The sequence below is a fragment of the Pavona decussata genome, unplaced genomic scaffold (assembly GCF_977016875.1).
Source record: "Pavona decussata unplaced genomic scaffold, jaPavDecu1.1 SCAFFOLD_121, whole genome shotgun sequence".
Taxonomy (NCBI): domain Eukaryota; kingdom Metazoa; phylum Cnidaria; class Anthozoa; order Scleractinia; family Agariciidae; genus Pavona; species Pavona decussata.
In genome coordinates, this window is record NW_028145535.1 from 472,829 (window position 1) to 498,056 (window position 25,228).

The 25,228-nt window shown below is 37.8% G+C and overlaps 2 protein-coding genes and 1 pseudogene across 2 annotated transcripts; 1 reads left to right on the plus strand and 2 right to left on the minus strand.

The window, feature by feature from the left end:
- Window positions 1-1,099: 1,099 nt before the first annotated feature.
- LOC146469650 (52 kDa repressor of the inhibitor of the protein kinase-like) lies at window positions 1,100-5,272 on the minus strand (annotated as a pseudogene).
- A 4,026-nt stretch (window positions 5,273-9,298) lies between these two features.
- On the minus strand, window positions 9,299-24,856 carry LOC146469651 (matrilin-3-like). The gene is made up of 7 exons (XM_085123074.1): window positions 24,818-24,856; window positions 22,112-22,189; window positions 15,120-15,269; window positions 14,804-14,963; window positions 13,833-14,130; window positions 11,499-11,655; window positions 9,299-9,407 (listed from the first exon to the last, which is right to left on the minus strand). Exons 2-7 carry the CDS (start codon window positions 22,155-22,157, stop codon window positions 9,397-9,399), a joined length of 822 nt encoding a protein of 273 aa, XP_084979200.1. The 5' UTR covers window positions 22,158-22,189; window positions 24,818-24,856; the 3' UTR covers window positions 9,299-9,396.
- Window positions 15,301-17,203, plus strand: LOC146469652 (P2X purinoceptor 7-like). Its single transcript, XM_085123076.1, has 3 exons — window positions 15,301-15,819; window positions 15,943-16,075; window positions 16,677-17,203. Exons 1-3 carry the CDS (start codon window positions 15,504-15,506, stop codon window positions 16,855-16,857), a joined length of 630 nt encoding a protein of 209 aa, XP_084979202.1. The 5' UTR covers window positions 15,301-15,503; the 3' UTR covers window positions 16,858-17,203.
- Window positions 24,857-25,228: the final 372 nt, after the last annotated feature.

Consider the following 25,228-nt stretch of genomic DNA (forward strand, 5'->3'; position numbering starts at 1 on the left):
TATTGAAATCAATGACAATTTATCTGAGTCAGATAAACAGAAGAAGGTCAAAAAGTAGATTAACGAAGTAAAAAGATTCATTAATAACATTTTATTCGGTATTTTTACAAACATTACTTGACGTATTGCAGTCCGGTCTTCACAGGTTGAGCGAGCGCCAACTCCAGCTTCTTGGGATGGCTTAAACATCGTATGAAATTTGTTGCATTTCTCTTACGGTAGTTAAATTTCTTGCCCTTCTAATAAGCTTAAAGAGATATAGATATTTATGGCAACCAGGGGTGGATCCAGGATTTTACATGAGTGATTTGCACCAAATTAACTAGGGGGGGTTCCCCCCAAGGAAATTTGAAATTTAGTGCCCTCAGAATGCAATTTTCCTGCATTCTGAGAGCACTTCAAGCCATTCAGACACATCAACAGCACCTCCTCAGAAAAGCATAATTCTGTACAAAAAATCATTTTTGTGTGTTTACACAGACAAACCAGAATAACATTAAACTAAGCCACAGAGTTAGACTGTATTTGACTATGTAAAGTAACTTCTTTTTACATAAATTTGCCTTTCCGTGTCTAAGGAGTCTAGCATGTGAATTAAGATTTAGGGCTACCTTTGAAGATGTTAAGTAGATCTGCTGCCTGGATTGCTGTCTTGGAAGCTTGTGGGAGTGGAAATAACTCTTTAATGGGAATCATCTCAGTAAGCTCATAGTGGGAATGGAGGAAAAAATATTAAGATTAGTGAATATTAAGAAACATCATTGTTATGAAAATGTAACAGCAAAAACTGAAAAGTTGGAATCATACTTGCCTCTTTCAGACTTATAGATCAGTGTATAAAGTGATGTGGTCCAATGAGCTCAGACGGAGAGAATATGTAAAAGCCATTTAAGCTTATTGAACACCCAGTGTCAGTGGAAACATAACTCTAAAAACTTAATTGAAGAATGAGTTTTTGTCCAGATATTAGTACTTAAATTGTACCTCAGACACCAGTTATGTACCTGTACTGTTCTCCATTAGTTTAAGGATTACATCAATCCTGATGGAACATAACTCGCAAGTACTCTAGAAACACTAGTGACTGACTGGTACAAAATTATTCATTTAAAATATTTTCCATTCTCATTCTTCTAGGATGTAAATTATCAAATAAATCTATAATTTGTTCAAGGTCTAATTCCATTTCTCTATGGGCATGCATCAGTGCTAATCCATTCAGTCTATCCTGTACCATTGTACTACTCAAATAAGTCTTCAGATTTCGGAGGGTTGAGATGGACCTTTCACAAGATGCTGATGAAATAGGAATGGTTATCAGGATTTGAAGTATAGTATAGGTATTGACATAAGCACCCTTGTCAATTTTTTCCAGGGTGGCATCTATACTGTCAGGGATGTCTTGTCTTCTACCATTTTTCCCCTTCCACATTCTTTTTTTTTTTTTTTTTTAATTATTTTATTATACAATACTTTCCTTACATTTACAATACTTACAATACAGTACAATATTGACATGCCAATAGAAGACTATGTTAGAAACTATTTAGTTAGATTAATTACAAAGAATTACAGTACTTTAGGTAATATCTGACGGTTTACATGTACCTTTTACAAAACGGTTCTACTAAACGTTACACTACTAATAAAGACAAAACTAAGAGAAACAGCACTAACAGATACGTTATTACTTAATAAGAGTAAGAAAAAAAAAATTACACCAAAAGTGGAACATCAAGGAAAAAGAAACTAAAGGGCCAAGAAATAAAGGGTTAATTATTATTATTATTATTATTATTATTATTATTATTATTATTATTATTATTATTATTATTTATTTATTTATTTTTTTTTGTTAAAGGAGAACCTTCAAATTATTCAAGTATAATCGTCTATTTTATGGGTTGTTTAAAGGAAAGATTAAGGAGTTATAATGACTGAAGTATTTGGTGCCACTTTTGCTGGAAAGCGTTTTGTGTTCCTGTAACAATAGAAACATGTTTTTCTAATTTTAAATTACATCTAACTTGATTAAGATATTCAATTAACGATGGTTTAACGTTCTTGTATTTGCAGGAGTAAATATAATATCTGCCAAGAAGTAAACAATGATTCAATAAGGAGGCGTTTTTATCTCCTTTAAGACCTAAACAGTGGCATAACGTTAAAACTTGTGAGGTTGGAATTAAATCAGCGGAAACGAAAAATAGTTCAACACTATTCCAAAAGGCCTGTGTGATCGGGCACTCCCAGAAAAGATGAAGCAATGTTTCCTGTGCTGTTTGACAGAAGCAACAGAGATTTGTTTCCGAAAGTTTAATTTTATACAAGAATGAATTTGTGGCGATTTTCCTATGGAGAAATTTGAACTGGAAGTTCCTTAGTTTCGTACTAACTGTACATAACCTAGGCAGTAGATAAATCGACTCCCAGTCCAAATTCTCCACGTTTTCAATTTCACAGTCCCTTAACCATTTCTTTTGGCTCCTTTCAGGGCGAGTACATTTTTTATTGATGAGGATTTTGTAGGCTGCCTGACTTGGTTTATTTGTTGAGTTAAGTTGAGTTAATCCCTTCCACATTCTTTCCCACAACAAAAGCTCTGCTGGTAAACCTGCATAATTAGGGATATCCTGTCTGTAATGGTTACAAAACTCCCTAACATTATCCTTCCAAATGGGGTTAGTAGCAAACAAAATAGAAGGAATCACTGAAAATCCTTTGTAGCACACAGAAACATCATCCTCAAATCTACTGTCCAATTGTGCAAGAGCATGGTTAAGGAAGTCTGTTGTCAGATTGATCCTGTAATAGGCCTTATCACGGTTTTCGACGCCATTTTGATTGGTAGGCACACAGGCTTGAAATAACAGCGTTTGTATGGAAATCCGATGTCAAATAATTTTCATAAAACATCACATCTGAAAAATTCATGAATTGGAAACTTTTGGCAATAGGGAAAGGATTTTAAATAAAAAAAATTGGAGGGATATCATTGTGCCAGAAAGCGTACAGTCGAATTTTTGAATTTTCCATACATTTCCCTGTATTTTTTTTCCCTGCGAACTATTTTTAGAAGCCGTTTACGGCGGTTCGCTATACAGACAAATGTATGAAAGTTCAAAACACGACTGGACGCTTACTGGCACAGCTACATCCCTCCAATTTCTTTCCTTAAAATCCTTTTCCTAGTGCTAATTTGGGTTCCAATTCATGAATTTTTCAGAAGTGATGTTTTATGAAAAATATTAGACATCGGATTTCCATACAAACACTGTTATTTCAAGCCTGTTTGCCTACTCGTCAAAATGGCGTCGAAAACCGTGATAAGGCCTCTAGTCTTCAGGGGTTGGGGCTGGTGCATTGTTTCTGTGAACTTGCCTCTGAATTATCCTGGGCATGCTTGGCTGTACTGAAACACGTCTTGTGAATACGTAACAATCTTTTAATTTCTATCAGCTAGCGAATCCCTTTTTTTTGCGTCACGTGTTTGTTTATTACTTATTTAACTTTTATTTTAGTCAATTCAGTTGTAAACACCAAATGTATTTTTATTTAGTTAAGTATAAACATACCTACCCGCCTCGACAAGCTTCAGCTATTTGCGGGTAGGTATATAAACACCTTGTAACTGTCTATTTTTAATAAAGTGTTGTTGTTGTTGTTGTTGTTGTTGTTGGTACCTAGTATCAATGTCAGTTTGCATATCTGATAAGGCTTATTTTAACAGAACAATTTCCACTTTTGCTTTGAGAAGATTCCATTGCTTTCTTTAGTAGCCTGACTGTGAGTGGTCTGGTTAAGTCTAAAACGTGTCTGACAATAACAAGGGTAACAATAAAGGAAAATGTGATTGCATTAATTAAGGCTTGTGCATCATTTCCACTGTTTTGATTCCAGTTTCCATGGCCAGGAGCATTTCTGTTCATTCAAATGTCTTTAAGTGTAGCTACAACTGGGTGAAGAAGCTCCACAATTCGGTCCATACCATCAATACGCTCAATCCACCTTGTTCGACACACATTTACCAAAACAAAGTGGTTGGCAGCAGGCATCAATACTCTAATCTTGCTGATCAAGTGCTGTTGTCTTTTCTGGGAATTGTCAAAAACTTCTGAGAGCTTTCTAACAACATCCATCATGTTTCTAACAAGTGGTAATTGGCATGTGTCAGCAACACACAAGTTAAGCCTATGGTTCATACAGTGAACGTAAATAGCCTTGTCATGTTCAGCCCTAATAAGTGATGAAGCTCCATTCAAGCGCCCAGACATATTGCCTGCACCATCATAACACTGGCCACGACAGTCATCTATAGATAGTCCTTAATCAGCTACAGCACCAATTAATAAATCTTTGATAGCTCCTCCTGTTGTTCCATCCTCACAAAGGTAGAATCCCACAAATTCTTCTCTGACTGTTTTGGTTGACTCAAGAAATATGATCACCGCTGAAAGATTATCTTTATTTGATATGTCAGCTGCTTCATCAGACATAATAGAAAAATATTTGCTATTATTATTACTATGATAGCACCCACAGTTGTAATCATCTCATTTTGAATGGTTTTAGAGATATATGTTGCATTTCTGGGCGCAGTTTCCAGGTTAAGTTTTAGTGTTTGGTCGCCGCTATCAATTCGAAGTTCTAACAGTGCCTGGAAATTACCGGCAAGACTAGCATTTTGTGGATCATCATCTCGTCTACCTCTGAGGGCTATGTTGTTTTTTACCACAGAAAATTATTGTTTTAAAAAGGAATTTCAGAATTTCACGATTTCTATTGATTTGCTGTTGGAGTAAGTTGTTGATCTGCTGATCAATTGGGACCGCCTTTCTTCTCATATTTCTCAGAAAATTCTACATTGCAATCACTGCAAAATTATGCATCTCACATTTTCCGCTTGCGTGTTTGCTAAAACGTGAAATGGCGGACGTCCAAAGTGTGAGTGGATACTTGTACAATTTGTCTAGTTTATTCGTATTTCGCCCACACTGGACTCCAAAACAAACACAGGGTAAACAAAATGCACCATCGAGATATTTAGAGTATGCTAGCCAGGGAAATCTTTTCAGCCAGCTCCACACAAAATGACGGTTAGAATTCGAAAATTCCACTGATGCTGGGAATCAAATAGCTCACCTGGTTTCCACACACTCTCTATGAACTTGAGCTTGTCCTGGTCCGAATATGAGCTGATTCCCTTGAAAACCAAGCCAACATCGTACTGAGAACAGTCCTCCTTTCGACAAACTGGATCGCCTCGAGCCATAGCTTTATAATTTCAATTCCCTTTTCTTCCTTCGTAGCAAGTTAACGATGAACTCTAATCGGAGCAAGAACAAAAGAAGGGACGTTCGAGGAGATGCTTCCCTTTATAACGATTGTCAGTAGTTTCCACGGTAGTTTGTGGCCTGGATAGCCAATCACAACCGAGTTTGAGTAGTTTCTTGAGCTACAAGAAAGAACCTGAGTAATAACAAACGTAGGTTTGGAAAAATTTGAGTGAATTCTAGAAATCACTTGAACTACTCTGGATCCACCCCTGTAGTCTCCACTATCTATCACCAGGGTAGTCTTTTCTTATGGAAGGATTGAAAATGGCGGCTATGTTGAACTCTCACGGCTCTAAAGAAAATGCTAAAGAAAAAACCAAGAACGTAGGGAGAATATATATTTTGAGGAATACATGTTGTGAGTTGCGTTAGCCACCACCTTCACAATTGTAGGTTCGTGTCAGCGAAAGAGAGTCGTAGGCAGCTTCTTTCGGTTTTCTTTAATGATTGGAGACGTCCACGGAAACGCTAAATAAATCAGAGACTGAGCCACGCAGAGGAGAACACACGGTTGTTTTCAAGGGGGGAGTGCCTTTCCAGAAACCAGACACAAGCGCACTTTTCAAGGCTCCCCTTATTTTTTTTATTTTATTTCAGTATTTATTTTATATTTTGTGCTAGAATACAACTTACCACTATTTTCATCCACCAAGTGCGCAATACAGTCTAAACAACATTTTGTTTCGTTATGTATTCTCCTTGGATGAAGTAGGTGCCGTGGTTGAAGAAGAAAATTGGTTGCAACAAGTGGATGAGGTGTATGATCAATTGTCAGTCCAACATTCAATATAATTTGATGCTTACAATCTTTGTGACTTGTATGAGAAATATAAACTCGGTTTATTTAATCTTGAGATGTTGAAGTCAATTTGTAGCCATTTTGAAAGTTTTTTTAATTCGAGGGACACCAAGCACCAGCTGGTGGAGAACCTGGGAGCTATGATCACAAAGTGTTCCTGCGCCAAAAGTTCTAGTACTTGTACCGCTAAACCTATTGGTCAGCAGTTATTAAAAAAACATCATGGAGAATGAATTTGTTTCAATTGTTCCAGACTAATCTCGTTACATGGCAGCTTTGGTAAAACTTTTGCAGCGTTTTTATCATGATCAAATAAGAAAGAGACTCTTCCTTGGTGGAGAACTTTCCAAGCGATAGGTCTCCCACAAGCGTTTGTTCATGACATCTTCGATGGCAATATGGAGGTGATAGCCGAATATCACAAATTTCAGCTTGCACTTTGTGGAGGAGAGACTGGATTGCCGCAAAATGTTTTAGCAGCTTTAAACAGAAAATGGATGGAACGTTCCACTGATAGCAGAGAGACCTGTGACGACGAGCCAGTTCTGTAAAATTATGCACGGAACATGAGATGTTCGATGGTAATATGGCCGTGTTAAACGAATGCTACAACTTTTACCTCGTACTGGTGGAAGAGAAATTTGGTGGGCCCAAATGTTTTAACACATTTTAACAGACGATGGATGAAACTTTCCACTGATGTATACAGAAGCCTTTGAATACGAACCAGTATTGTAATTTCTTCCTCTGAATGTTAGTTAAACTGGATGTTGCGATAAGTGCTCAAAGTAGATAAACTTTGTTCCCCCGGATTTATTACACCAGTTAAAGTTTATGACTGCCATTCATCACATTATTACGATAAAGGGTCATCGTTTATAACTAGCGAATGTAGAGTTTTTTGTAATGATCCGTAGTTTCCAAAACTAACGGCCGCAAGTCTTGCAACCTATATGATCTCGCCGTTGATTTTAGAGCACAGCAGGGGGTGCCAAAAGTTGGGATCAGAAAAAAATAAGAAAGTTGAATTTCTCTGGTCTTATTTCATATATGTTACCTACTAGCCAAAAGAAGCTGGTGGAAGAACTATAAGCGAAATCTATTTCTGGATGAAAATTGAAATTGAGGTTCTTACGGGTAGTCTCTCTTAAGGCTAGCTTTAGCGAGAACTGAAGAGCTGAGAACGTTTATAGCAGAAAATACACGTAAATGATTGTATTGAAATTCGTTGACCTTCTGTTTGTCAACGAGTACACTCTAAAGTGTTTTGTTGTTAACCTACGGAAAGAGACTTACGCGTCTTAAAAGTCCAACCGATTTATTCTTTCGAGGAAACAAACTACAACCAGACAATTCGCATGGTCATGTGGCTCAAGAGCTAACTTTATGTGAAAACGAGGTTGACATAACAATAAGGCTCTGTGTATTCGCTATAAATACGCTACATACAGTTTTCCCCCATTTTTCAAATTCTTGTTTTCAGTACCCCTTGCCCGTTTCTAATGCGACATTGTGGGCTTTTGTGACATATTTGAGGAAGTTCTGCCCTGGAGATAGGTAGTAGGGTCTATTAGTTTGACAGTTTTAGCTTAATTCCTACACAATCTCAGGTTCATTTCTATCAATGTCTCGTGTCAACGCAGGATAGAAAACAAAATTACAGATGACAATTCGACACATGGTAATGCTGTTTCCAAACAACGCAGTTTAATGTGCTGGGGGTGATAATGCACACCTGTGTTCCTATGAAAAGGAGGGAAGGGAGACTCTTGGCTATTGAAACTAAACTTTCGTATTTATTTTAGGCTAGCACTTGTGCAAGGACAACTAAACGGGAATAAAGATTGGATTGTTGCTTTTTGCTACAATTAAAACATTTCTGCCAATTTTTTTTCTATCGTTTTAAATTGTGACTCTTTTCTTCCCTGTTTTTTAATGTTATCTAAATCCGCTCGTTTAATAACCCACCAGCCTCGATCCGGACCCAGAATATACTGGAGAGAGGTAGTAGGGTCTATTAGTTTTACAGTTTTAGCTTAATTCCTACACAATCTCAGGTTCATTTCTATCAATATCTCGTGTCAACGCAGGATAGAAAACAAAATTACCGATGACAATTCGACACATTGTTTATGCTGTTTCCAAACAACGCAGTTTAATGTGCTGAGGTGATAATGCACACCTCTGTTCCTATGAAAAGGAGGGAAGGGAGACTCTTGGCTATTGAAACTGAACTTTCGTATTTATTTTAGGCTAGCACTTGTGCAAGGACAACTAAAGGGGGAATAAAGATTGGATTGTTGCTTTTTGCTACTGTTAAAACATTTCTGCCAATTTTTTTCTATCGTTTTAAATTGTGACTCTTTTCTTCCCTGTTTTTTAATGTTTTCCAAATCCCTTCGTTTAATAACCCACCAGTCTCGATCCGGACCCAGAATATACAACACACGAAAATGTCCAGTCTAGATAGGGTAAACATGAAACATTATGTGATTGAAAAAAGAAAAGAAGAACGAATAATGGCTAAAGCGCGCAGTGCTATATCTAAATAGTGCAAGAAATTTTTCCTATGAAGGAAGTGTGTAATTTTCACCTTATGTTTACCTGGATATCTTTCGTTTTTGTATAATTTGGAGTTTTCTTGACTTGATATGAGTAGGAGAATTACTACTGTCCTTCCCGACCTCATTTCGTAATAACATAATACAACCAAATTGCTCTGTGAATTTCCGTTCAAAAGATCGCCTGGAAGATCAATAAAATACGTTTGGAATTTCCTGCGGTATAGGTGATATCAAAAAACGATTTAAAGCACAGAGTTCATTTTTTCTGTGTGTACTCTGATAACGAACCAACTACGTCAAAAGATGATAAGAACATCAGCCACAATCCTCGCTTGCGGCTGGTTACGTACTTCTTTGTTCTTTCTCCATTTTAACTTTATCTGTGAGTTATAAGGTCCAAATGAAATCAATTTTTTTTTATAAGGGATATTTGAAAACGTCGAGCGACGGAAGAAGGAAGAGAGTTTTGTTGGTCTAGTTCGGGGCGGAATAAAAAAAAAAACAAAAACTTCGACACCACCAAGGTTGAAAACGGAAATAGCTAAGCCAGAATTAGCACAACGGTAAACGATGTCATATCATCTCTTGCTTTAATTCCTATTTACTGAAGCACATATTTGTTGACGTTCTTTTACAAACACTACTGTCAATTGTTTATCTTGAGATCCTTTGTTTGTGATTTCCTTGTTGCAGTCCCTTAATCTAGATCTGTAAAATAACAAAAAGAATTATAAAACCACGTTCAATTTTGTCTTCAACACACTTAAATGTATTTAAGAGTGATAGCAGGACCATGAGAGAGTATACCCTACATTTGACTGACAGGGGGATGGAGAAGGAGTCTACACGTGCGGACATTTCAACATTTGTGACGTTTTTAATGTTCAGCTGGTGTCACCAAACCCAATGTCGCTTTCAGGAATTGATGTAGAAACAATTTGATGTTTCCATAAAAACTCTTGAAGAAACTGGAATACTCTTGTTCTAAGGAAAACAAATTTCCTTCCTACTTTAATTATTCATGCTCTTTCAGTGGTTTCATGTTATTCTATAGTTTTTGATTAGATTTTTGACAGTTTTGGCTCCTTGGTGGTGGCTAACTAGAGGTTTGAAGGGAATATAGAAATCATAGATGGCCACAGTTTAAAGACTATGAAGTAACTCCCACGTCATACGCGATCATCACATACCGTTGCGGACCTCAAGGGAAACATCTCCGAACGTTCTTTCAACTTTCTAAGTTTAATTGTTATAGCTTTTCGTATTCTCGAAGTAATGGAGGGGTCGCAATCCGCTTCCCTACGACCCCTCTTTGGTAATCTTTCAGAAAAACATTTAACTTTATTCCGAAAACAGACAACAAACAAAAAGATACACACAAAGACAAAAACGCGTTCACTCAAACGGACTGCGTACACGAAAGCATCCTGTAAATAATTTATTATTTTGTTGCCGTTTGAAATCCTCCTCCTCCGCTCTCTCAGTTAATAATTCGCGGCGATTGAAGTTACTCAAGCAGTTTAAGGCCTGGGTTTGAAGGGTGTTCAGAAATTATGAATGATCCCCTATATCCTTGGTTTCTCTCCCTAGAACAGGATGAAATTTTCCTTGAATATTAAACTTGATGTTTTCTTTTGCCTCAACGTATAATTTTGATCACGTGACACATCACGTGACCAAAAAATGAAAATTACCTAAATCGGCGATATGGCGGCGAATTTTCTTTATATAAATAACTGAATTAGTGTTTCCGAAGAAGATTTTAAATAGTTAACTTTCTACGTTTGAAATGACTGTCCTTAAGTTTTTAAATTGGAGAAATTAACAATCAAAGGTTGAATTGTGGACTAAAAAATGACCTTTGTGCTTATAATTGTTTTCTGGAGAACAATGGACGATCATTCCAAACGTGAAGCGATGGAGATATTTAATCTTTATTAGAAACGCGTTTTTGTTTGATGTTTTCTCTTAAAACCGTCGCCTACCTGTCAAATCTTTGCTTTTTTCACAAAACCGATCACGTGACATGTCACGTGATCTATAGCACTACTTATTATGCTTAGAAATTTTCAGAATGATAAGATCTTTTTATCTTCCAAATTTCAGTTCAGTGCCATTGAATTTGTTAAAGTTATCTAGAATAAACCATTTTTCCTCTTAAAAGCCCTTAACAGGCCTTAAAGTGCTTGAGTATGGCGTTATATAGGGCTACTAAAATATTGAATGTGTAACCTTTGGTGATATTGTATATATCTAGATTTCCTCAAAACTCAAGAAAGAGATAAACATTGACGAGGAGTTGATTCAAAGATTATATGAAAACTAAAATGAATCAACGGTGTGAAAAGAACCATTAGAAAAACAATTTTGTTCATAAGAACAGGAATATTCCAATTTGTGTAAAACAAAATGTCAAAATTGTTCAGCCATTATTTATTAAATAAACGTATGGAAAATTTTCGAGGCTTGCTGGCAATTGGTCAAAGATTAAAAAGCAACAAGCTATATGTCCACTTTGGCAGAATAAGCCACCCACCCAGTGTAGACAGAATGGAGTGAGCGAAAGTCAAACAACATAACTTCTTATGAATCATTAAACACCGACACATTGATTTCGTCCTCTGTGACGTTCATGGTTTGGTAGCATAGTCGGTATTATTACAGCAGTAACGATTTGGTATGAGCATCTCATGCAACCCGGGTCAAAAGTATTACCCACGTTTTATTTCAACCAGGAACTTAAAAGACAATTTACGTAAGTATTTTACTAATTGGAGACTAGTTTATTAGTGGACGTACCTGGGCAAATGGTTTTTTTGATCTCATCAATTTTATTTCTTAACTGTGAGAAATTATTGATATGAAACACAGGATTGCCGGTTCCTGCAATTCGCTGAAGGGTTTGCTTGTCGATTGCACTGCCAACCCCAACTGCAATGACGAGGACATCTTTGGCCTATAAAACGTAGTGGTTAAATAAGTTACTAAAACGTATTTACTAATTATTGAATTTTAAATATTTATGCGGCTTACCAAGGGTCTATTTTGTTTTTAAGGTTACCTTATACCTTCAGAGGTGTCTCTCGTCGAAGCGATGTAGTGCGTCCAGTTCAAACAGTAGATACCTAAACCCCATAAAAACAAATTTAAAGCTTGTAGAGCCGGCTGTTTTTTCAAATTAATTTTTTCACGTGGAGGAGACACTTGAAAGGGCTAAAACTCAAAGGGAATTTGTTCGTTGCCTTCAAATTTAGAAAGTAGCTAGTTAAACATATAAACAACAAAAACGTCTCTGCGAATTTTACTTTCGAAATATTTTTTTCCGAAAGCGTAACTTTTTGTAACTTTTCATTGCGATTGAATGGCAAAGAACTCAGACACGTTTTTTTTTTAGGGCTTTGGGTCCGGAAACTGAGGAACAAATTAAATTAGCAAAAAAATAAATAAATAAATAAATAAATAAATAAATAAATAAAACTCGCTTTGACTTGTAGCTTTCAAAAGGTGATTTGGACACTCACATTTAGAGGTCGTAAAAAATTCGACAATTCACTTTATTTCAATACTTTTGGTATAGTTTAAAAGCCGGCTCTATAAGCTTTGATTTGATATAAGGGTTCAGGTATCTATAGTTTAAACCGGGCGCGCTACATCGCTTGGACGCGAGACACCTCTAAAGGTATAGGGCAACCTTAAGCCAATCAGTTCTACAAAAGAACATGAGCTACCGCTTACGGTAGTTTTCCTGTCCTTAAAGTTTTAGGGTTGGAATAACACTGCTCTTTTTCTAGAAGAAAGCAGCTTTTTTGTTTTCTTTCTTTCTTACCTACTCTCCACTATCCTTATCTATAACATGGGAATAGAAGACGCCGTTAAAACAAGAACAACATCAATTCAACATCTAATGATAAAGATAAGCGAAAGAAGTTTTATAATACGTTTGGATGACTCAATGTCATCATTTTCAAGTAAAAAGAAAAGAAATGGACAACTTAGTATATACCGTGCAAGGCGGTAAAACGTAAAATATACATGTAAAGGTCACAAATTAAATAAATAGTTTTGTGCGTATGGAGTCTGATTGTGTGTTCAATTTCATAAATAAGACACTCCAGTTTTCCGTTGCACTTCTTTAAAACGGAAAAGTTGTTGGTAAGGTCGCCGATGGTTTCCAGACCGTGGTCGTTCTTTGAGTGCTTGCCGATTGCCGAATAACGGTGCTCGTCAATACGTTGGTGTAAATGTCCGTCGGCTGGTGTAGCTGACATACTCTGCATCACAAAGTTCACATTTATAACTGTACGCAACGCATTGTTCTAATTATAGGTGGTTTTGGCTCGCACATCTTGAGGTTTTCGCATATTTTGCCACTCTTGAACACAGGTTGAAGAGTGTGATCAATTTTGTTCCTAAGATCTGGGCCCGCTTGTTCGAAAGCCGATTAACACTAATCCCCGATTAAAAATTAACCGACGTTTTCACCTGTCCTCGCTGATTTTAAATTTTTTCAAGAGCTAATTTTAACCTAATAGTAAAGAAAAGTCTAAGTCAAAACTAAAGGAAAAAAATCTTTTGGAAGAATCTTTATTCATTAGTCATTAAACTTAAATCAAAGTTTATGTTAACCCAGGATTAGCTTAACCGGGCTTTGAACAACTGGGCCCTGATAGTTGTTTCTTCACTTCGTTCAAAACATCAATAACAACAAAAACAACAACAAAAGAAAAAAAAAAACTCTGTACCCTTCCCAACTATCAAATAGTCTTTGGAAAATTTGCGATTACGTGATTAGTGTACCAAGTTGGTACCTTTTTTTTTAATCTTATCAAGTTGTTCTCTAGCTGTTGTTGGACTGACTAAATCTGTGTAATTTGTTAAATTTAACTCTCCTTGTGAATCTTACGGACCAATCACATAGTGAATATACTCCGGCTTTTCCAACAGAGCTCGTCAAACTAGGATATGCTGATTACTATTAGGACGTAAATCTATCCCGCACAATCCACAAGATCAACAAAAATTTGAGCAAAGTTACCGGATAATGGCAGCAAAAAGGACAGTTCAGTAAAATTATGGGATATTGAACAAACGAGCTTCCATCAAAACCTTTTTACAAATATAAAAGTCTTTCACCTTAAAATCCTTGGTTAGTTGTCCTATAATGTTGTTGAATTTGTTCATGGGATTGGGTTTGCCATCTGTCAGCACGACCATAACATTGGGTTTGTCTGACCGGTCTCCGCCAGCTACAGTGAACAGCTCATCCCTCGCCTTTTTAAGTGCCAAATCAGTACGAGTAAGTCCCGGATTCGGATCTCGGGAATGTCCGGGGTCGGTATATCTTGCTGGTTCGCTGGATATCTTTGCTTTAAGGGCGTTCTTCTCGTAGTACTGTGAGTCGGCAAATTTGAACACTACCTTTACGTCAGTTCTAGATAGAGACAAAGATTTTCAAAGAAATCTACATCACAATCTCAATCATCTTCTTCATGATCATGAACATGAACATGAACATGAAAATATTACTTTCTTTAAATATATGACTAAGAGCTACAAAATTGTACGTTTTTCAGAAGTTTGTCCGAAAACAATTTGGTACGATATCTGAAAGGGCGAACGTTCGTTGAATCTGACAGGTATATTTTCCCTAGAAATTTAAAGTTCTCATAACATTTTGTTGTTTTTTTCGTTAGATTTTGCTCAATTTTAAGACTTCTGGAGTGTTAGCATCAATTCACGTTGGTTTATCCCAGACGGCCGCCACTGATGATGATACTATCGCTATTTTCAAAGGTCGTCCATCTTAGATCTGCGATCGTTGATTTTTTGACTCGTGTCCAAAAGTACAAAAAGCCATTACATACAAATATGACCAGAAAGTGTTCAAAGTCAGTAGAAAAATTCGACAATGGCATAAACACGTGAATAGGTTAACAATTTGCTGGTTACAAAGAGGTAATACCTACCTGATGATATCAAAATAACTAAACGTTAACGTACGAAACTAGTTTGTCTCGAGGTATACTTCTGAAAAAGTCACAAAAAAGCTATAAACGTTCACGACAGCCAGGCTATGATAAAACATTTTTTAAAAAGTGTGCAACCTGAACGTTATAAGTCCAAAGTGATCTCCATCGTTTCCAGGGTCGAACTCTGCAGCCAGGTCTTTAACGAAGTCTCGAGCTTTCACCAAGTCGTCCTCAAGAATGCTCCTTGATTTGTCCAAAAGAATTGCGATGTCTAGTCCTGCATTACAGGGGGGTGCTGTAGGAGAGACAACTTGGTTTAATTCTTTTTCTTGCGAATGTCACAGTTCTATAGCTACGACTTTCTTGTTTGCCATGGTTAAGTAACAAGAGACGGTACATTTTACACTACTAAGGTTACTAAAGGAGTAACAGCAGTCATTTAGTGACTTACGACAGGCCTGTTCGTTGCACTTCACTTTTGCAGTGCAGTTTCTCGTAACATCCTTTCTGCCTCCTCCACACGTCACAGTGCACTCAGAAACTGGCTGCCATTTCGTACAAGTCTCACTAGACGGGATGATGTTAACGGACCCTTCAATTCCTAGTAGTAGAAGACAGACGTTTCCCTTAAAGGGAAACAAGGGTCTAGAAAAATTTTACCTAAGACGAAACCTCATGCAATGTACTAACAGAGAATAGCATTGATTTGCACTGTTACCAATATCTTACTCGATAAATCTGGGACAGAAAATTGACATTTTTGTCTCGCGAGCAGCCATTTTTGTTTGTGAAACGGAAACGAGGTTATGACGTCACGTTAGACAAGGATTGAAAGATGGCGGGGATAGATATAAACAGTGATATAGAAAGTGACAGTGATTCAGTTCTTGAGCTAGATATCACTTCAGATGGTGCTATACGCCCGTTTATGTTTGAGCCACAACACGGCTCTTCTTCAGAAGAAGAACTGGACATGAGCATCACAGAAAATCAACCCGAAACAGAGGAAACCGAAATAGAACGGACCATTCGATCGCGCCTTGGCCATCGGGAGTGGTGTATATGCAGCAATTGCCAGGTTATGTCCACAGAAATCGAAAGTATTTGCTGCCAGGAGATGGATGTTTTGGGTGACCGATTGGACCTCGAAGGTAGGAAATGAACCTTTCCAATAACAGAGACATCGGACTACTTTGCATTCTCCGCGCACGGGCGAATTACAAGAATTAGAATCCAATTACTAGTGGTGGAATAATTGTTTCCATTATTTCCAGGAACACCGCATAGATGTATAACAGAGCACCAGTCCTTTAGACCTGTCTGTTTGCTTGCTGAAGTTTTAAGGACGGCTCTTGTCGGCCTTCATCAAGTGCGCAGTGATCCACTAGAAGATCCCCCACGGAATGCGTAAGTGTTTACAAAAATAGTCTTCGTGTTCAGTAAACGTCAAATGTGATGTTCGTAAATAATTTTCTATTTAACTACACCATTGCTCTTATCGGCTTTATAGATATGCCTCACTCGATTTTGTGAACGGTATATATTTCCTTGGAGAGGGTGGTTATGCACAGATTATAATATTTTAAACACAGTCTGGACTTTGCCACCGGAAATCGTATGTTTTGCTGGCCGAATGTTTATCTGTTGTACTTTGTTGCATTTATTGATACTGACGAAACCTGGCCTTGTTTAGTACGTTTGATGGACGCAATACTCTTTGTCCCGCTAAGAAATACCCAATTAGTACATTGCCAGACTAAATATTTACAATCACGAGAAATTAACATCATAGGAGCCATAAACTTTGCGACCCTACCACCCCGGGCGTCAGAGGTCAATTACTCTGCGGGAAAAAATATAATGAAGAAGCATAATTCCAACCATGCGATGGTTTTATTTATACTGGTACATGCGATTTATTGGGGTTGAAAGATATATACTTCTGATTCTTCAAGGCTTATACTCTTTTAGGAATATCAATTTGTAATTTTATTATTACTATTTACAGGAGCATGAGGTTGGCTGCATACAGACAGTTCACGTGGTGGACATACAACAGACTTGGAAAGGGGAATAGACGCGTGATTCCTTCCTGTGTTGTCTCGGCAATCCGCAATGAATACCCAGAAGAAAGTGGCAACTATACAGGCTTTAAGGATGCCGAGGGCAACGAATCGTGGCCGGGATAATAAAAGAAAATCACTAAACATTGTCTTAGTATTGTGTGTCTTTCTTAAAGAAATAAACGAAAAAGCCTAAGCACAAACCGGAAGAGACCTTATTAAATTAATACATAAGATATCTTTTATCATCTAGAGTTCATAAAAAGGCCGTTATTTTTGTATCGTAAGAGCTGCTCCCTGTAAATGGTTTTACAAATCACTGTTTATAAACAACCGCTACGTTGGTCCCGGGGAAATCAAAACGTGAAACAAATTTTCCTAATTTGAAAGCCGAGCTGATGTCCTTTGACACGAAGACTTAAATTGTTTTCCCAAATCTTGATGCGTGGCGTGCTTGCAGCTCCTCTTTGGGTGGACGGGGTACCGGAGCGATATTCTTCGGTAGGTCAGGCACTGCAACTGGCTCTGGTTCTTCACCTGTGGCCCTTGACTCCAACACAGCAGAAAGCATTTCAGCCACGTGTGGCTTGGTCTTCTTTTCAAAGACGGGCTTGACCACCCAGTCTTTCATCCCCTTTGGAAACACGTACCGATATTGTTTATCCCCACTTGATGACGCTGCTTCCTTCCGACCTGCGCCTGAATTGTGGTCCAAAGCAGCCAGTTGCGACCGTGCTACCATTGCCTTGAAACCAAAATGCTGCCTCTTCGGAAGGTACTTGTTGTAGAGAGAGTGGTAAACTTCAAGGGCTCCCGTGTGAATGAACTTGGAAAGAAGCTGCAAGTCGTTTAGTAGCCTCTTATCCAGTACAACCTGCTTCAATGCTTCATGTGCTGGGGAACCCTCTTTCAGCCACTTAGTTTTGCGGCGGGCAGTTGAAGGAATGGGATCATGTGGACAACGATTGTAGATGACTGCTGAGTCCCATTCATGCTTGTCAACCACATGATGCAAGATGCTGGTCCACTTCTCTTTCAGTAGCTGAGGGTTTCCTTCACAAGTCATAGATGACCACCAAAGGTGATTTGTGATCGATTTAATCCAAGGTGCAAGGTCCTTGCATTCCTTTTTCTTCGCCTGGGAACTTGTTGTTTGCTTCACATGGGAAACCTCGAAATCGACAATTTTTTTCGTTTCTTCGTCCATCAGTGTATAGGTCCCATATTTTGCACTGTATCCTGGTGAGTCGCACCGCCCATCACCCAGGAGAGTTACTGACTCTCTGTCCAAAAGATCAGTGAGGACTGAAGCCTTTTCTTGCTGCCAGCGCTCATTGATAACGGGAAATAGGTGCTTGTTTTGATACTGGAGATAGTCCGACTCACCGGGAAATGCAAGATTGACGATCGAGGCCATCTCTGATGCGCGAGAAAACGTATTTCCTGTGAATAAAATAGCGCCTGAAAGCAAGAGGTTGCCCGCGGCCGCTCTTTTAACTTGAGGCTGTGAATTCCACTCGTGTGTGTGTGAATTCTTACACAAAGTTGTTACTTTCAAGGCAGAACCCCTTTTAACTAGGCCTTTCTCCAACACACCTTCTCCGCAGATAGCACAAAGCTTGAATAATTTAAGGAGTTCATCCTCAAATACAATGTATTTGGGAACTGAACACATGTTTTCGTACTTGCCCATTGAATCTACTGGATTTTCGGCATCACTTTCAATGCTGTCGTCCAGTTCTTCGAAGCTCACTTGGAAAGAGCTGTCGTTGCCGTCATCATCGACAGACGACAGTGTAATGTCGGTGATATCATCGTCGAGGTCGAAAAACGGAGGTAGTGGGCTGGACGGCGATTTCTTTGGTGTTGAGGTAAGTGGTTGGGTGGTAAGAGGAAACGGTATAGGTTGCGGGTTCCACGGTGGTACACAACAATACGTGTGGTCCTTAAGACGTAAAGCATCTCCCGTATCAGCAGCAAGCCATTGAGTTCCACAAGAAATAAATTCCTTCCCGTCATGGTCATGTTGAACTGTATTTACATTTTCAGCTAGCACTGTATGGGATATTGAAGACGACGTCAGGGTTGCGTTACCAGTGGATAATGGGGATGTAGGTGTTCTGTCTTCATCGAGAATTATTGGTTCTGGTAATTCTGCAACGGTTGGCATCACTGAAGTGGTGTCTTCTCCTTCTTCGAGTAGCGAGCTAATCATCTACAGAGACATAAATTCAAAGTAAAATATATCATTCTCATTTCCGGTGTCATACAGGTTGCCCAGAGAATAGCTCAGTATATTTCCAACTCACCTCTCGTTTACTTTGACGGTTTGCTCGATCAATACTTGTTTGTCGGACCTTTTTCTCCGCTGGAGCGTGGCAAAATACGGAAGGGATAGCCTCATCCTTCAATGGTGGTTTCCTTTTTCTCCCCTTTCTTCCAAGAAGCTCTGCCTGTATAAAGGTAAGAAACAAGCGCGGAATTAAATTTAAAGTTACATATCCTGGAAAACGTAGGAAGACAATCGCTTAATAGTTCTTCCTTGTAAGAAATCAAAAAGGGCTGATGTAGATAATTACTCTCTCAATATTCCGACAAAATACCAGCCATATGTTTTCTTTCGTGACCAAATCTTGCCACCTATGGTCACATGAAATTCGCGCATAATACTATACGATGGAATTAATTTTAGAGCAGGTCTTCCCATATCCAAACAATACACTTTAATATATACTGTAATAAAGTGAAAAAGATGGGAGCCGAATTACTGTAGTAAGCATATCTTTTAGAAAGGCGCTAAACACAATACGTACCTTAAGATCTCGCGTGAAGTCATCTGGGGTGAAATGATCGGAACAGACAAAGCAGTTCTCGGGCTTCGGTAATTTATCCTCGCGCTTTATTTTAGCGAGCCACAGTTTTCTAAGTCCTTCATCGTCAGGTAGCTTGTAGAAGGATACCGTTTTGGTGTTTTTATAGGTGTTGTTACAGCCAACAGCAAGACAATGAACCATGTTTTTTCTTCCTTAGAGAAATCCTTATTCGCCAATGCGACTTTCCACGAAGGTCAGACAGATTACGAAACATGTCTTGTCTAATGCTACGTCATAGCCTCGCTGTCGTTTTCGACTTCCAAGATGGCGGCCGTATGCTCTCTAACGCGGCAATTATGCGCGATTTCAAAGACCTCTAGCAAAAATTCAGGAAGGCGCTTAACCAAACGAAAACCAGTTTTCAAATCCTGGGAACATGGACTTTCATTTAAGGTGAAATTTTTCTAGACCCTTGTTTCCCTTTAAACACACTTATATTTCCGTTCATTAATATGAGATTTTAAGTCTTATAGTCTTAAGTTTTAAGATGCTATTTTGTCTACGTCTCACTAGACGGAATGATGTCAATAGAATCGTCTATTCCTTATAGTAGAGGCCTTATTTCTTCTAAACACACTGACATATCTGCCTTTTAATATAAGGTGTCAAGTTTTAAGGACGGTGCCTACTAATGAAGAAGTGTTTTTGTGTGTTTTATGACTATGCGGGAATAGCAGATGTTAGCAAGGGCTATTGAAATCCAAAACAAAAATTGCGGGTAACCACGTATTTTTTTTAAGAGAATTAAGCAATAACGATTCTAATAAAAAGTAAAATACAAAGCAATTTATGGCGTTTATTTGTTATTTTTTTTTCCAAACTGAATCTCAATTGTCTCTGAAAAATTCATGGTTACCCCAAATTTTCTTTTTGAATACCAAGAGCACTGGCTAAGTTCTACTTTCTTCGCATAGTTTAAAACCACGCAAAAATCTCCCTGTATTAGATGACACCGGCACCACCTATAGGAAACCCGAGTTTCTCGAGATGCGCGGAACGTATGAACAGTAACAAAAGTACGCACCGTCCTTAAAATGATTTGAATGAGATTCCTGACATTGGATTGGAATAATGAAACACTGAAAAAGCGACTGATTCTGGGATTTCTATTTAGGGAACTTCTTTTTAGCTAGAGTTATCCATTTTGTAGCCCAAAACAATTCCTTTACAGATGGCTGCGCTTCCAGTCAAACAACCAAGAAAGCGGCGCGAACGGTTAAATTGATTTCCAGTACTGATTGGCTGGCTTAACGTTGTTTTCTTCTTTTTGATTGGCTCACAGCAGCGGGCTAAAATATGTTTTAGCCCACTGAATTCTTCATTTTACCCCACAAAATACGCCGCAATGCTCAACGAAATTATTATAATATATTTAAGAAGGTGGTTTTAACATTCACTTCTGTAGTGATTATCGTTTCATATGATCCTAAATTGGATTATTCTGAGCTGTAAATGTTTTTCGTTCCTTTTATTATGCCATGCAAGGTTCTCATTCTTCCGTCCTCGAACTCATTAATAATTCAAGAAGGAAACAAAAAACAACATAAAAACAAAGGAAATTACTATCTTGAAGGTTTGGAAATGTGATTTTCATTAACATCAAGAATTTCTCAAAAAAACTATTCATGGTTTTTGAAGCTGAGCAATCCAAATCCAATCGAGCAATCCAAAGATTGGTCCATCTAAGTTCCTACTCGGCTACATCTGTTTATTTTTTATTATTATTTTTTTTAATCTAAATTTTGGTGTTTGGAGAGTGGAGGAGCACTCTAGATCTAACTTGCGTTTATTATGTTTGTTATTATTAAGGGGTGGCATTTGAAATAAATGCCCATGAGAGAGATACTTTCTTTTGAACTTTTGTAATACTGTATGTGGCTTTTCTAATTTTTAATTCATTGTGCGACTTGTTAAAACGACTGCGCATACTAAGGGAAGCTTTCTTGAAAGCAACTTTACAGCTGTTCGCTGACTGGTTAACAACTATTCACCGCAGTGGAAGTGGCAACTGGCCACAGACACTAAGGTGAATAGTTGTCTTAATTTATTCTAAAACGGTGAGATCATAAAGCAAGGAAAGGACGATTTTTAACTCATTTATTTCTGTCAAAGATTACAATTTTCTGTCATTTCTGCAAGAACTCCCAAACCGTATTTTGTCGCTTTCTTCGTGTTAGCGGGAATAGCATCTTCGTTTGTTTGTAAAATTTGTTCGATTGTTACTGTGGCTACCTGGTAAACCATTTTCTCGTAATTTACGCGAGCTTCGCGAGTTGCTTGGACGTAAATAGCACTTGCTATCCGTTGTTTTAGCAGCCAATCAGAGCGGGCCAACATACTATCCACTTTTTAAGTATATAGTAATTGCCCCGATTAACAATTTGAATAGGACAATGTCTCTTGTTTACCAACCTTCATAAAATAGCATAATATTACTTTATTTTGTAATAATATAACTCTAAAAGTTGGACAGGAAAAAGATTCCTCAAGTGACGAGGTTTGCTTACCTGACAGGCTCAGAGTGATTACTGTCAAAACCCACAGAAAGGTCATTGTAGAGAACAGTATACTATTAAATCCCAACTCTGCCAAAAAAAATTAAAATGGACACAATTAAAAATAAGTGAAAATTTTTGTGATACAGACATAACAAGCTCGAGACAAAATTTTAAGACCAGCACGAGTTTCAAAGGCTCGTCCTCATATAAATGAGGTATTTGCTATGGACCTAGTGGTGAATACGGTTGAAGCTCCGAGGGATACCCGCAACCGCACATGTTTAAAAGCTGTCTTCATTGGTTAAGTGATCAAAGTAACTGACAAATTCGAAAAGATGAAGCGAAATGCAAAAACGATCCTTAAAATAACATTTAAAATTATAATATTCTTTTCAAAAACAGAATACCCAAACGAAGAAATACTTAAAGTAAGCTCGCCTAATTCTTTTTTGATGGCGTAAAAATCAAAACATGCAGATAAATCGAGTGTGTAAGCTCTAGTAGCCGAAAGAAGTTCGGGTGGGATTCCACTTTCATAACAAATTAAAAGAAACGGTGTAGGAGGCAGCCCTACGTGGAAAAATAAAGGGCGCTCAAAGATTTATGTCTACGCAAAATCTACAGATACTGTTTATGGAATAATATATATATTCAGCCAAGTCTAAAAGCGAAGCTCCGATTTTTTTCATAGCATTTATAGAAATCTGCTTAGCGTATGAACGTAATAACGTTACCACTTCCTCATCCTTTCTGCAGGTATATATATTTTTAGAGCATATGCAGCAAAAACTGTCCATACTCCTTATAGGTAGAGCGGCGAAAATACTCGCTCCAGATAGGTTGAGCACGCCAGTTCTACATTTCGTTGGTTTCTTCATTTTGTGTCCAAAAATAACGAGTTCTTTCAAGTTCTTTGGAGTTCGACTGCCTAAGCCAAGTTGTTTGTACCACAACTACATGAAAATTAAGTGCTGCAGCTAGAAAGAAAATTTCTAAACGTTAAGTTTTCGTGTCTGACAAGAAACAGTAAAATATCATTTGCATCAAAGCTAAAAACTTGGATCAGATTGGCATTTGTTTAGCTGAGAAACTGAAATCAGTCATGGCGAACAAGTGCTTTCACCTCGCTACTTCTTCTTACAACGAATGATAACCAAGCATAACAGTGCCCTTTTGATGGGAGGAAGGAGCAGGTCAAACTCAGTGGAAGAAATTACTCCGTAAGTTCCTTGTTTAGATCCACCGTTTTCTATTTTTGTCGATCTATTTTCGCGGATTTTCAAGCGGTAGGAAGCTTCACAGCGCAGGTGAACGATAAATTGATGCCTGGCATTAAGTTTTATCGTTGTTAGTTTACTCCTGAATTAAACCTATATTCTCTCTTCATTACATGTGTAAAATTTACAACTAAGTCAATATTACTCCTACTGAAATCCAAATAAACTTCAAGAAAAGGAGAACACGGGGAAATCACTCTTGGTTGCCTTGCACAGATCTTTTATAAGTATGTTTATAACAACTGAATGAGAGCCGCGCGGTGCGAACGAAACTGCCCCGAAAAAAAATGTTCAAAAATTAGTTCCTCTACGAATATTTACCCTATCGAAGCGATTGAAGTATATTTGTAAAGCTTGAAACTCGTGAAATAAAGAAAACAACATTGATTGTTGCTCAGAAACGCATAAGACTAGTAAACAGCCAGCAAGTTGCCTAAATTGGTAGGAGTTGCGTTCAAGTTAACACAGAAAGGAAAATTCACCGTCGTTTGCTCGTGTTCTCCACAAATCCCTTAAATTAGGTCATTTCACGTTGTTGTTTTGCGGAGGACGACAAAGAAATGTATCAAAATTTAATTGCGGAGCGATTGTTTTTGTTCAAATCTTGTTGCTACCGTACAGGGTTCCCAGACTTATTTGGCGCTGGGATAAAAATGTTGGAAAAATCATAACTCAGTTAATATCGCCCCTAATAAAATAATTCTGGACCTTACAAAAATTTTAACGCTTTAACGCTTAGTGGTACCCCGAAATATCAGAGTGATTAAAACTTGTGCGTGTTTATACAGTCCAAGCGCATGAGAGCAGAGCGGCGCAAATGCATTGCATGTACACGGCTCCAAAACAAAATGTTCATAAAAATAATTTCTTCAGCATTTCTGTTGTAAAGGCATCTCGCCATGCAACTTCCCGCCAAGCAAACACGGGCGCATTAGCATTGTGGGATTGCTTACGGACCATCGGACGGACAAGTAACCTCATAACCAAACAAGAATTTTTCGCTTTCACAGGTTACCAAATTATCTTAGCTATGGGGCTCCGCCCTCGCGCCTCCGGCGCGCGGAGCTCCGCTATTAAAACGCGATTTCTCGGTTTGCGTGCAAGCTAAATTCCTTCACTGTATTTGTTTTACGCTTATAGGAAGAAAACATTACATTATTTTACAGTTTTGTGGATTAATCATCTCGGCTGCCACCTGAAGGCTAACAGGGGAAAGGAAATCCTTAAACTGCGTGGACATGAGAGAACGATTTCATCACCTCAGAAGCTTGCATAAGACCCATCTTAAAGCTTTCGAAATCCTTAAACTACATAGAACTAATTATATAATTAAGAAATATTAATGTAAACTTACTTTCAGTTAAAAAAAATAGAGATGTTAAACTATCATTAGCATTACCTAAAATTATATCAATTAAAAAAAAAAAAAAAACCTCACTTGTTGAACGAAGAAACTGCAAACTGGCCGTTCTGCTTAGAAATTTGAGATAATAGTTAATAAAAGGTAAATAATTAATCATCTTTAAACCAATAAAATTTCTGCACGTGCTTACGTTTTGTTCCAAGCATCTAAGCATAATCTGGAAAAGAAAGCAGAACTTTGGAGATTAAATATTCTCAAAGTGGCATGTAACCGGTAAAATGTCTCAGAAATGTCAGCTTTTCCACGCTTTAATGATGGCCAATTCACCATACGAAGTCAATTGGTAAAAACAAGCATTCTCTTTATTTGTATGACAAGGCTAGCTATGCTCTGAAGAAGAGATAACGTCCTAAAAATCACTATTTGTATGTCTGCAAGGTGGCTATTTGACCTTATCAATTCAATTCATAAAAACAAAGATTCTTT

Coding starts and splice junctions, on each gene's coding strand:
- LOC146469652 (XM_085123076.1), top strand. CDS start 15,504: ATGGCGGGGATAGATATAAACAGTGATATAGAAAGTGACAGTGATTCA. Junction 15,820..15,942: donor TGACCGATTGGACCTCGAAG/GTAGGAAATGAA, acceptor CATTATTTCCAG/GAACACCGCATAGATGTATA. Junction 16,076..16,676: donor GAAGATCCCCCACGGAATGC/GTAAGTGTTTAC, acceptor TACTATTTACAG/GAGCATGAGGTTGGCTGCAT.
- LOC146469651 (XM_085123074.1), bottom strand. CDS start 22,157: ATGACCTTTCTGTGGGTTTTGACAGTAATCACTCTGAGCCTGTCAG. Junction 15,270..22,111: donor AATCACTCTGAGCCTGTCAG/GTAAGCAAACCT, acceptor TTCTACTACTAG/GAATTGAAGGGTCCGTTAAC. Junction 14,964..15,119: donor GTGCAACGAACAGGCCTGTC/GTAAGTCACTAA, acceptor TCTCTCCTACAG/CACCCCCCTGTAATGCAGGA.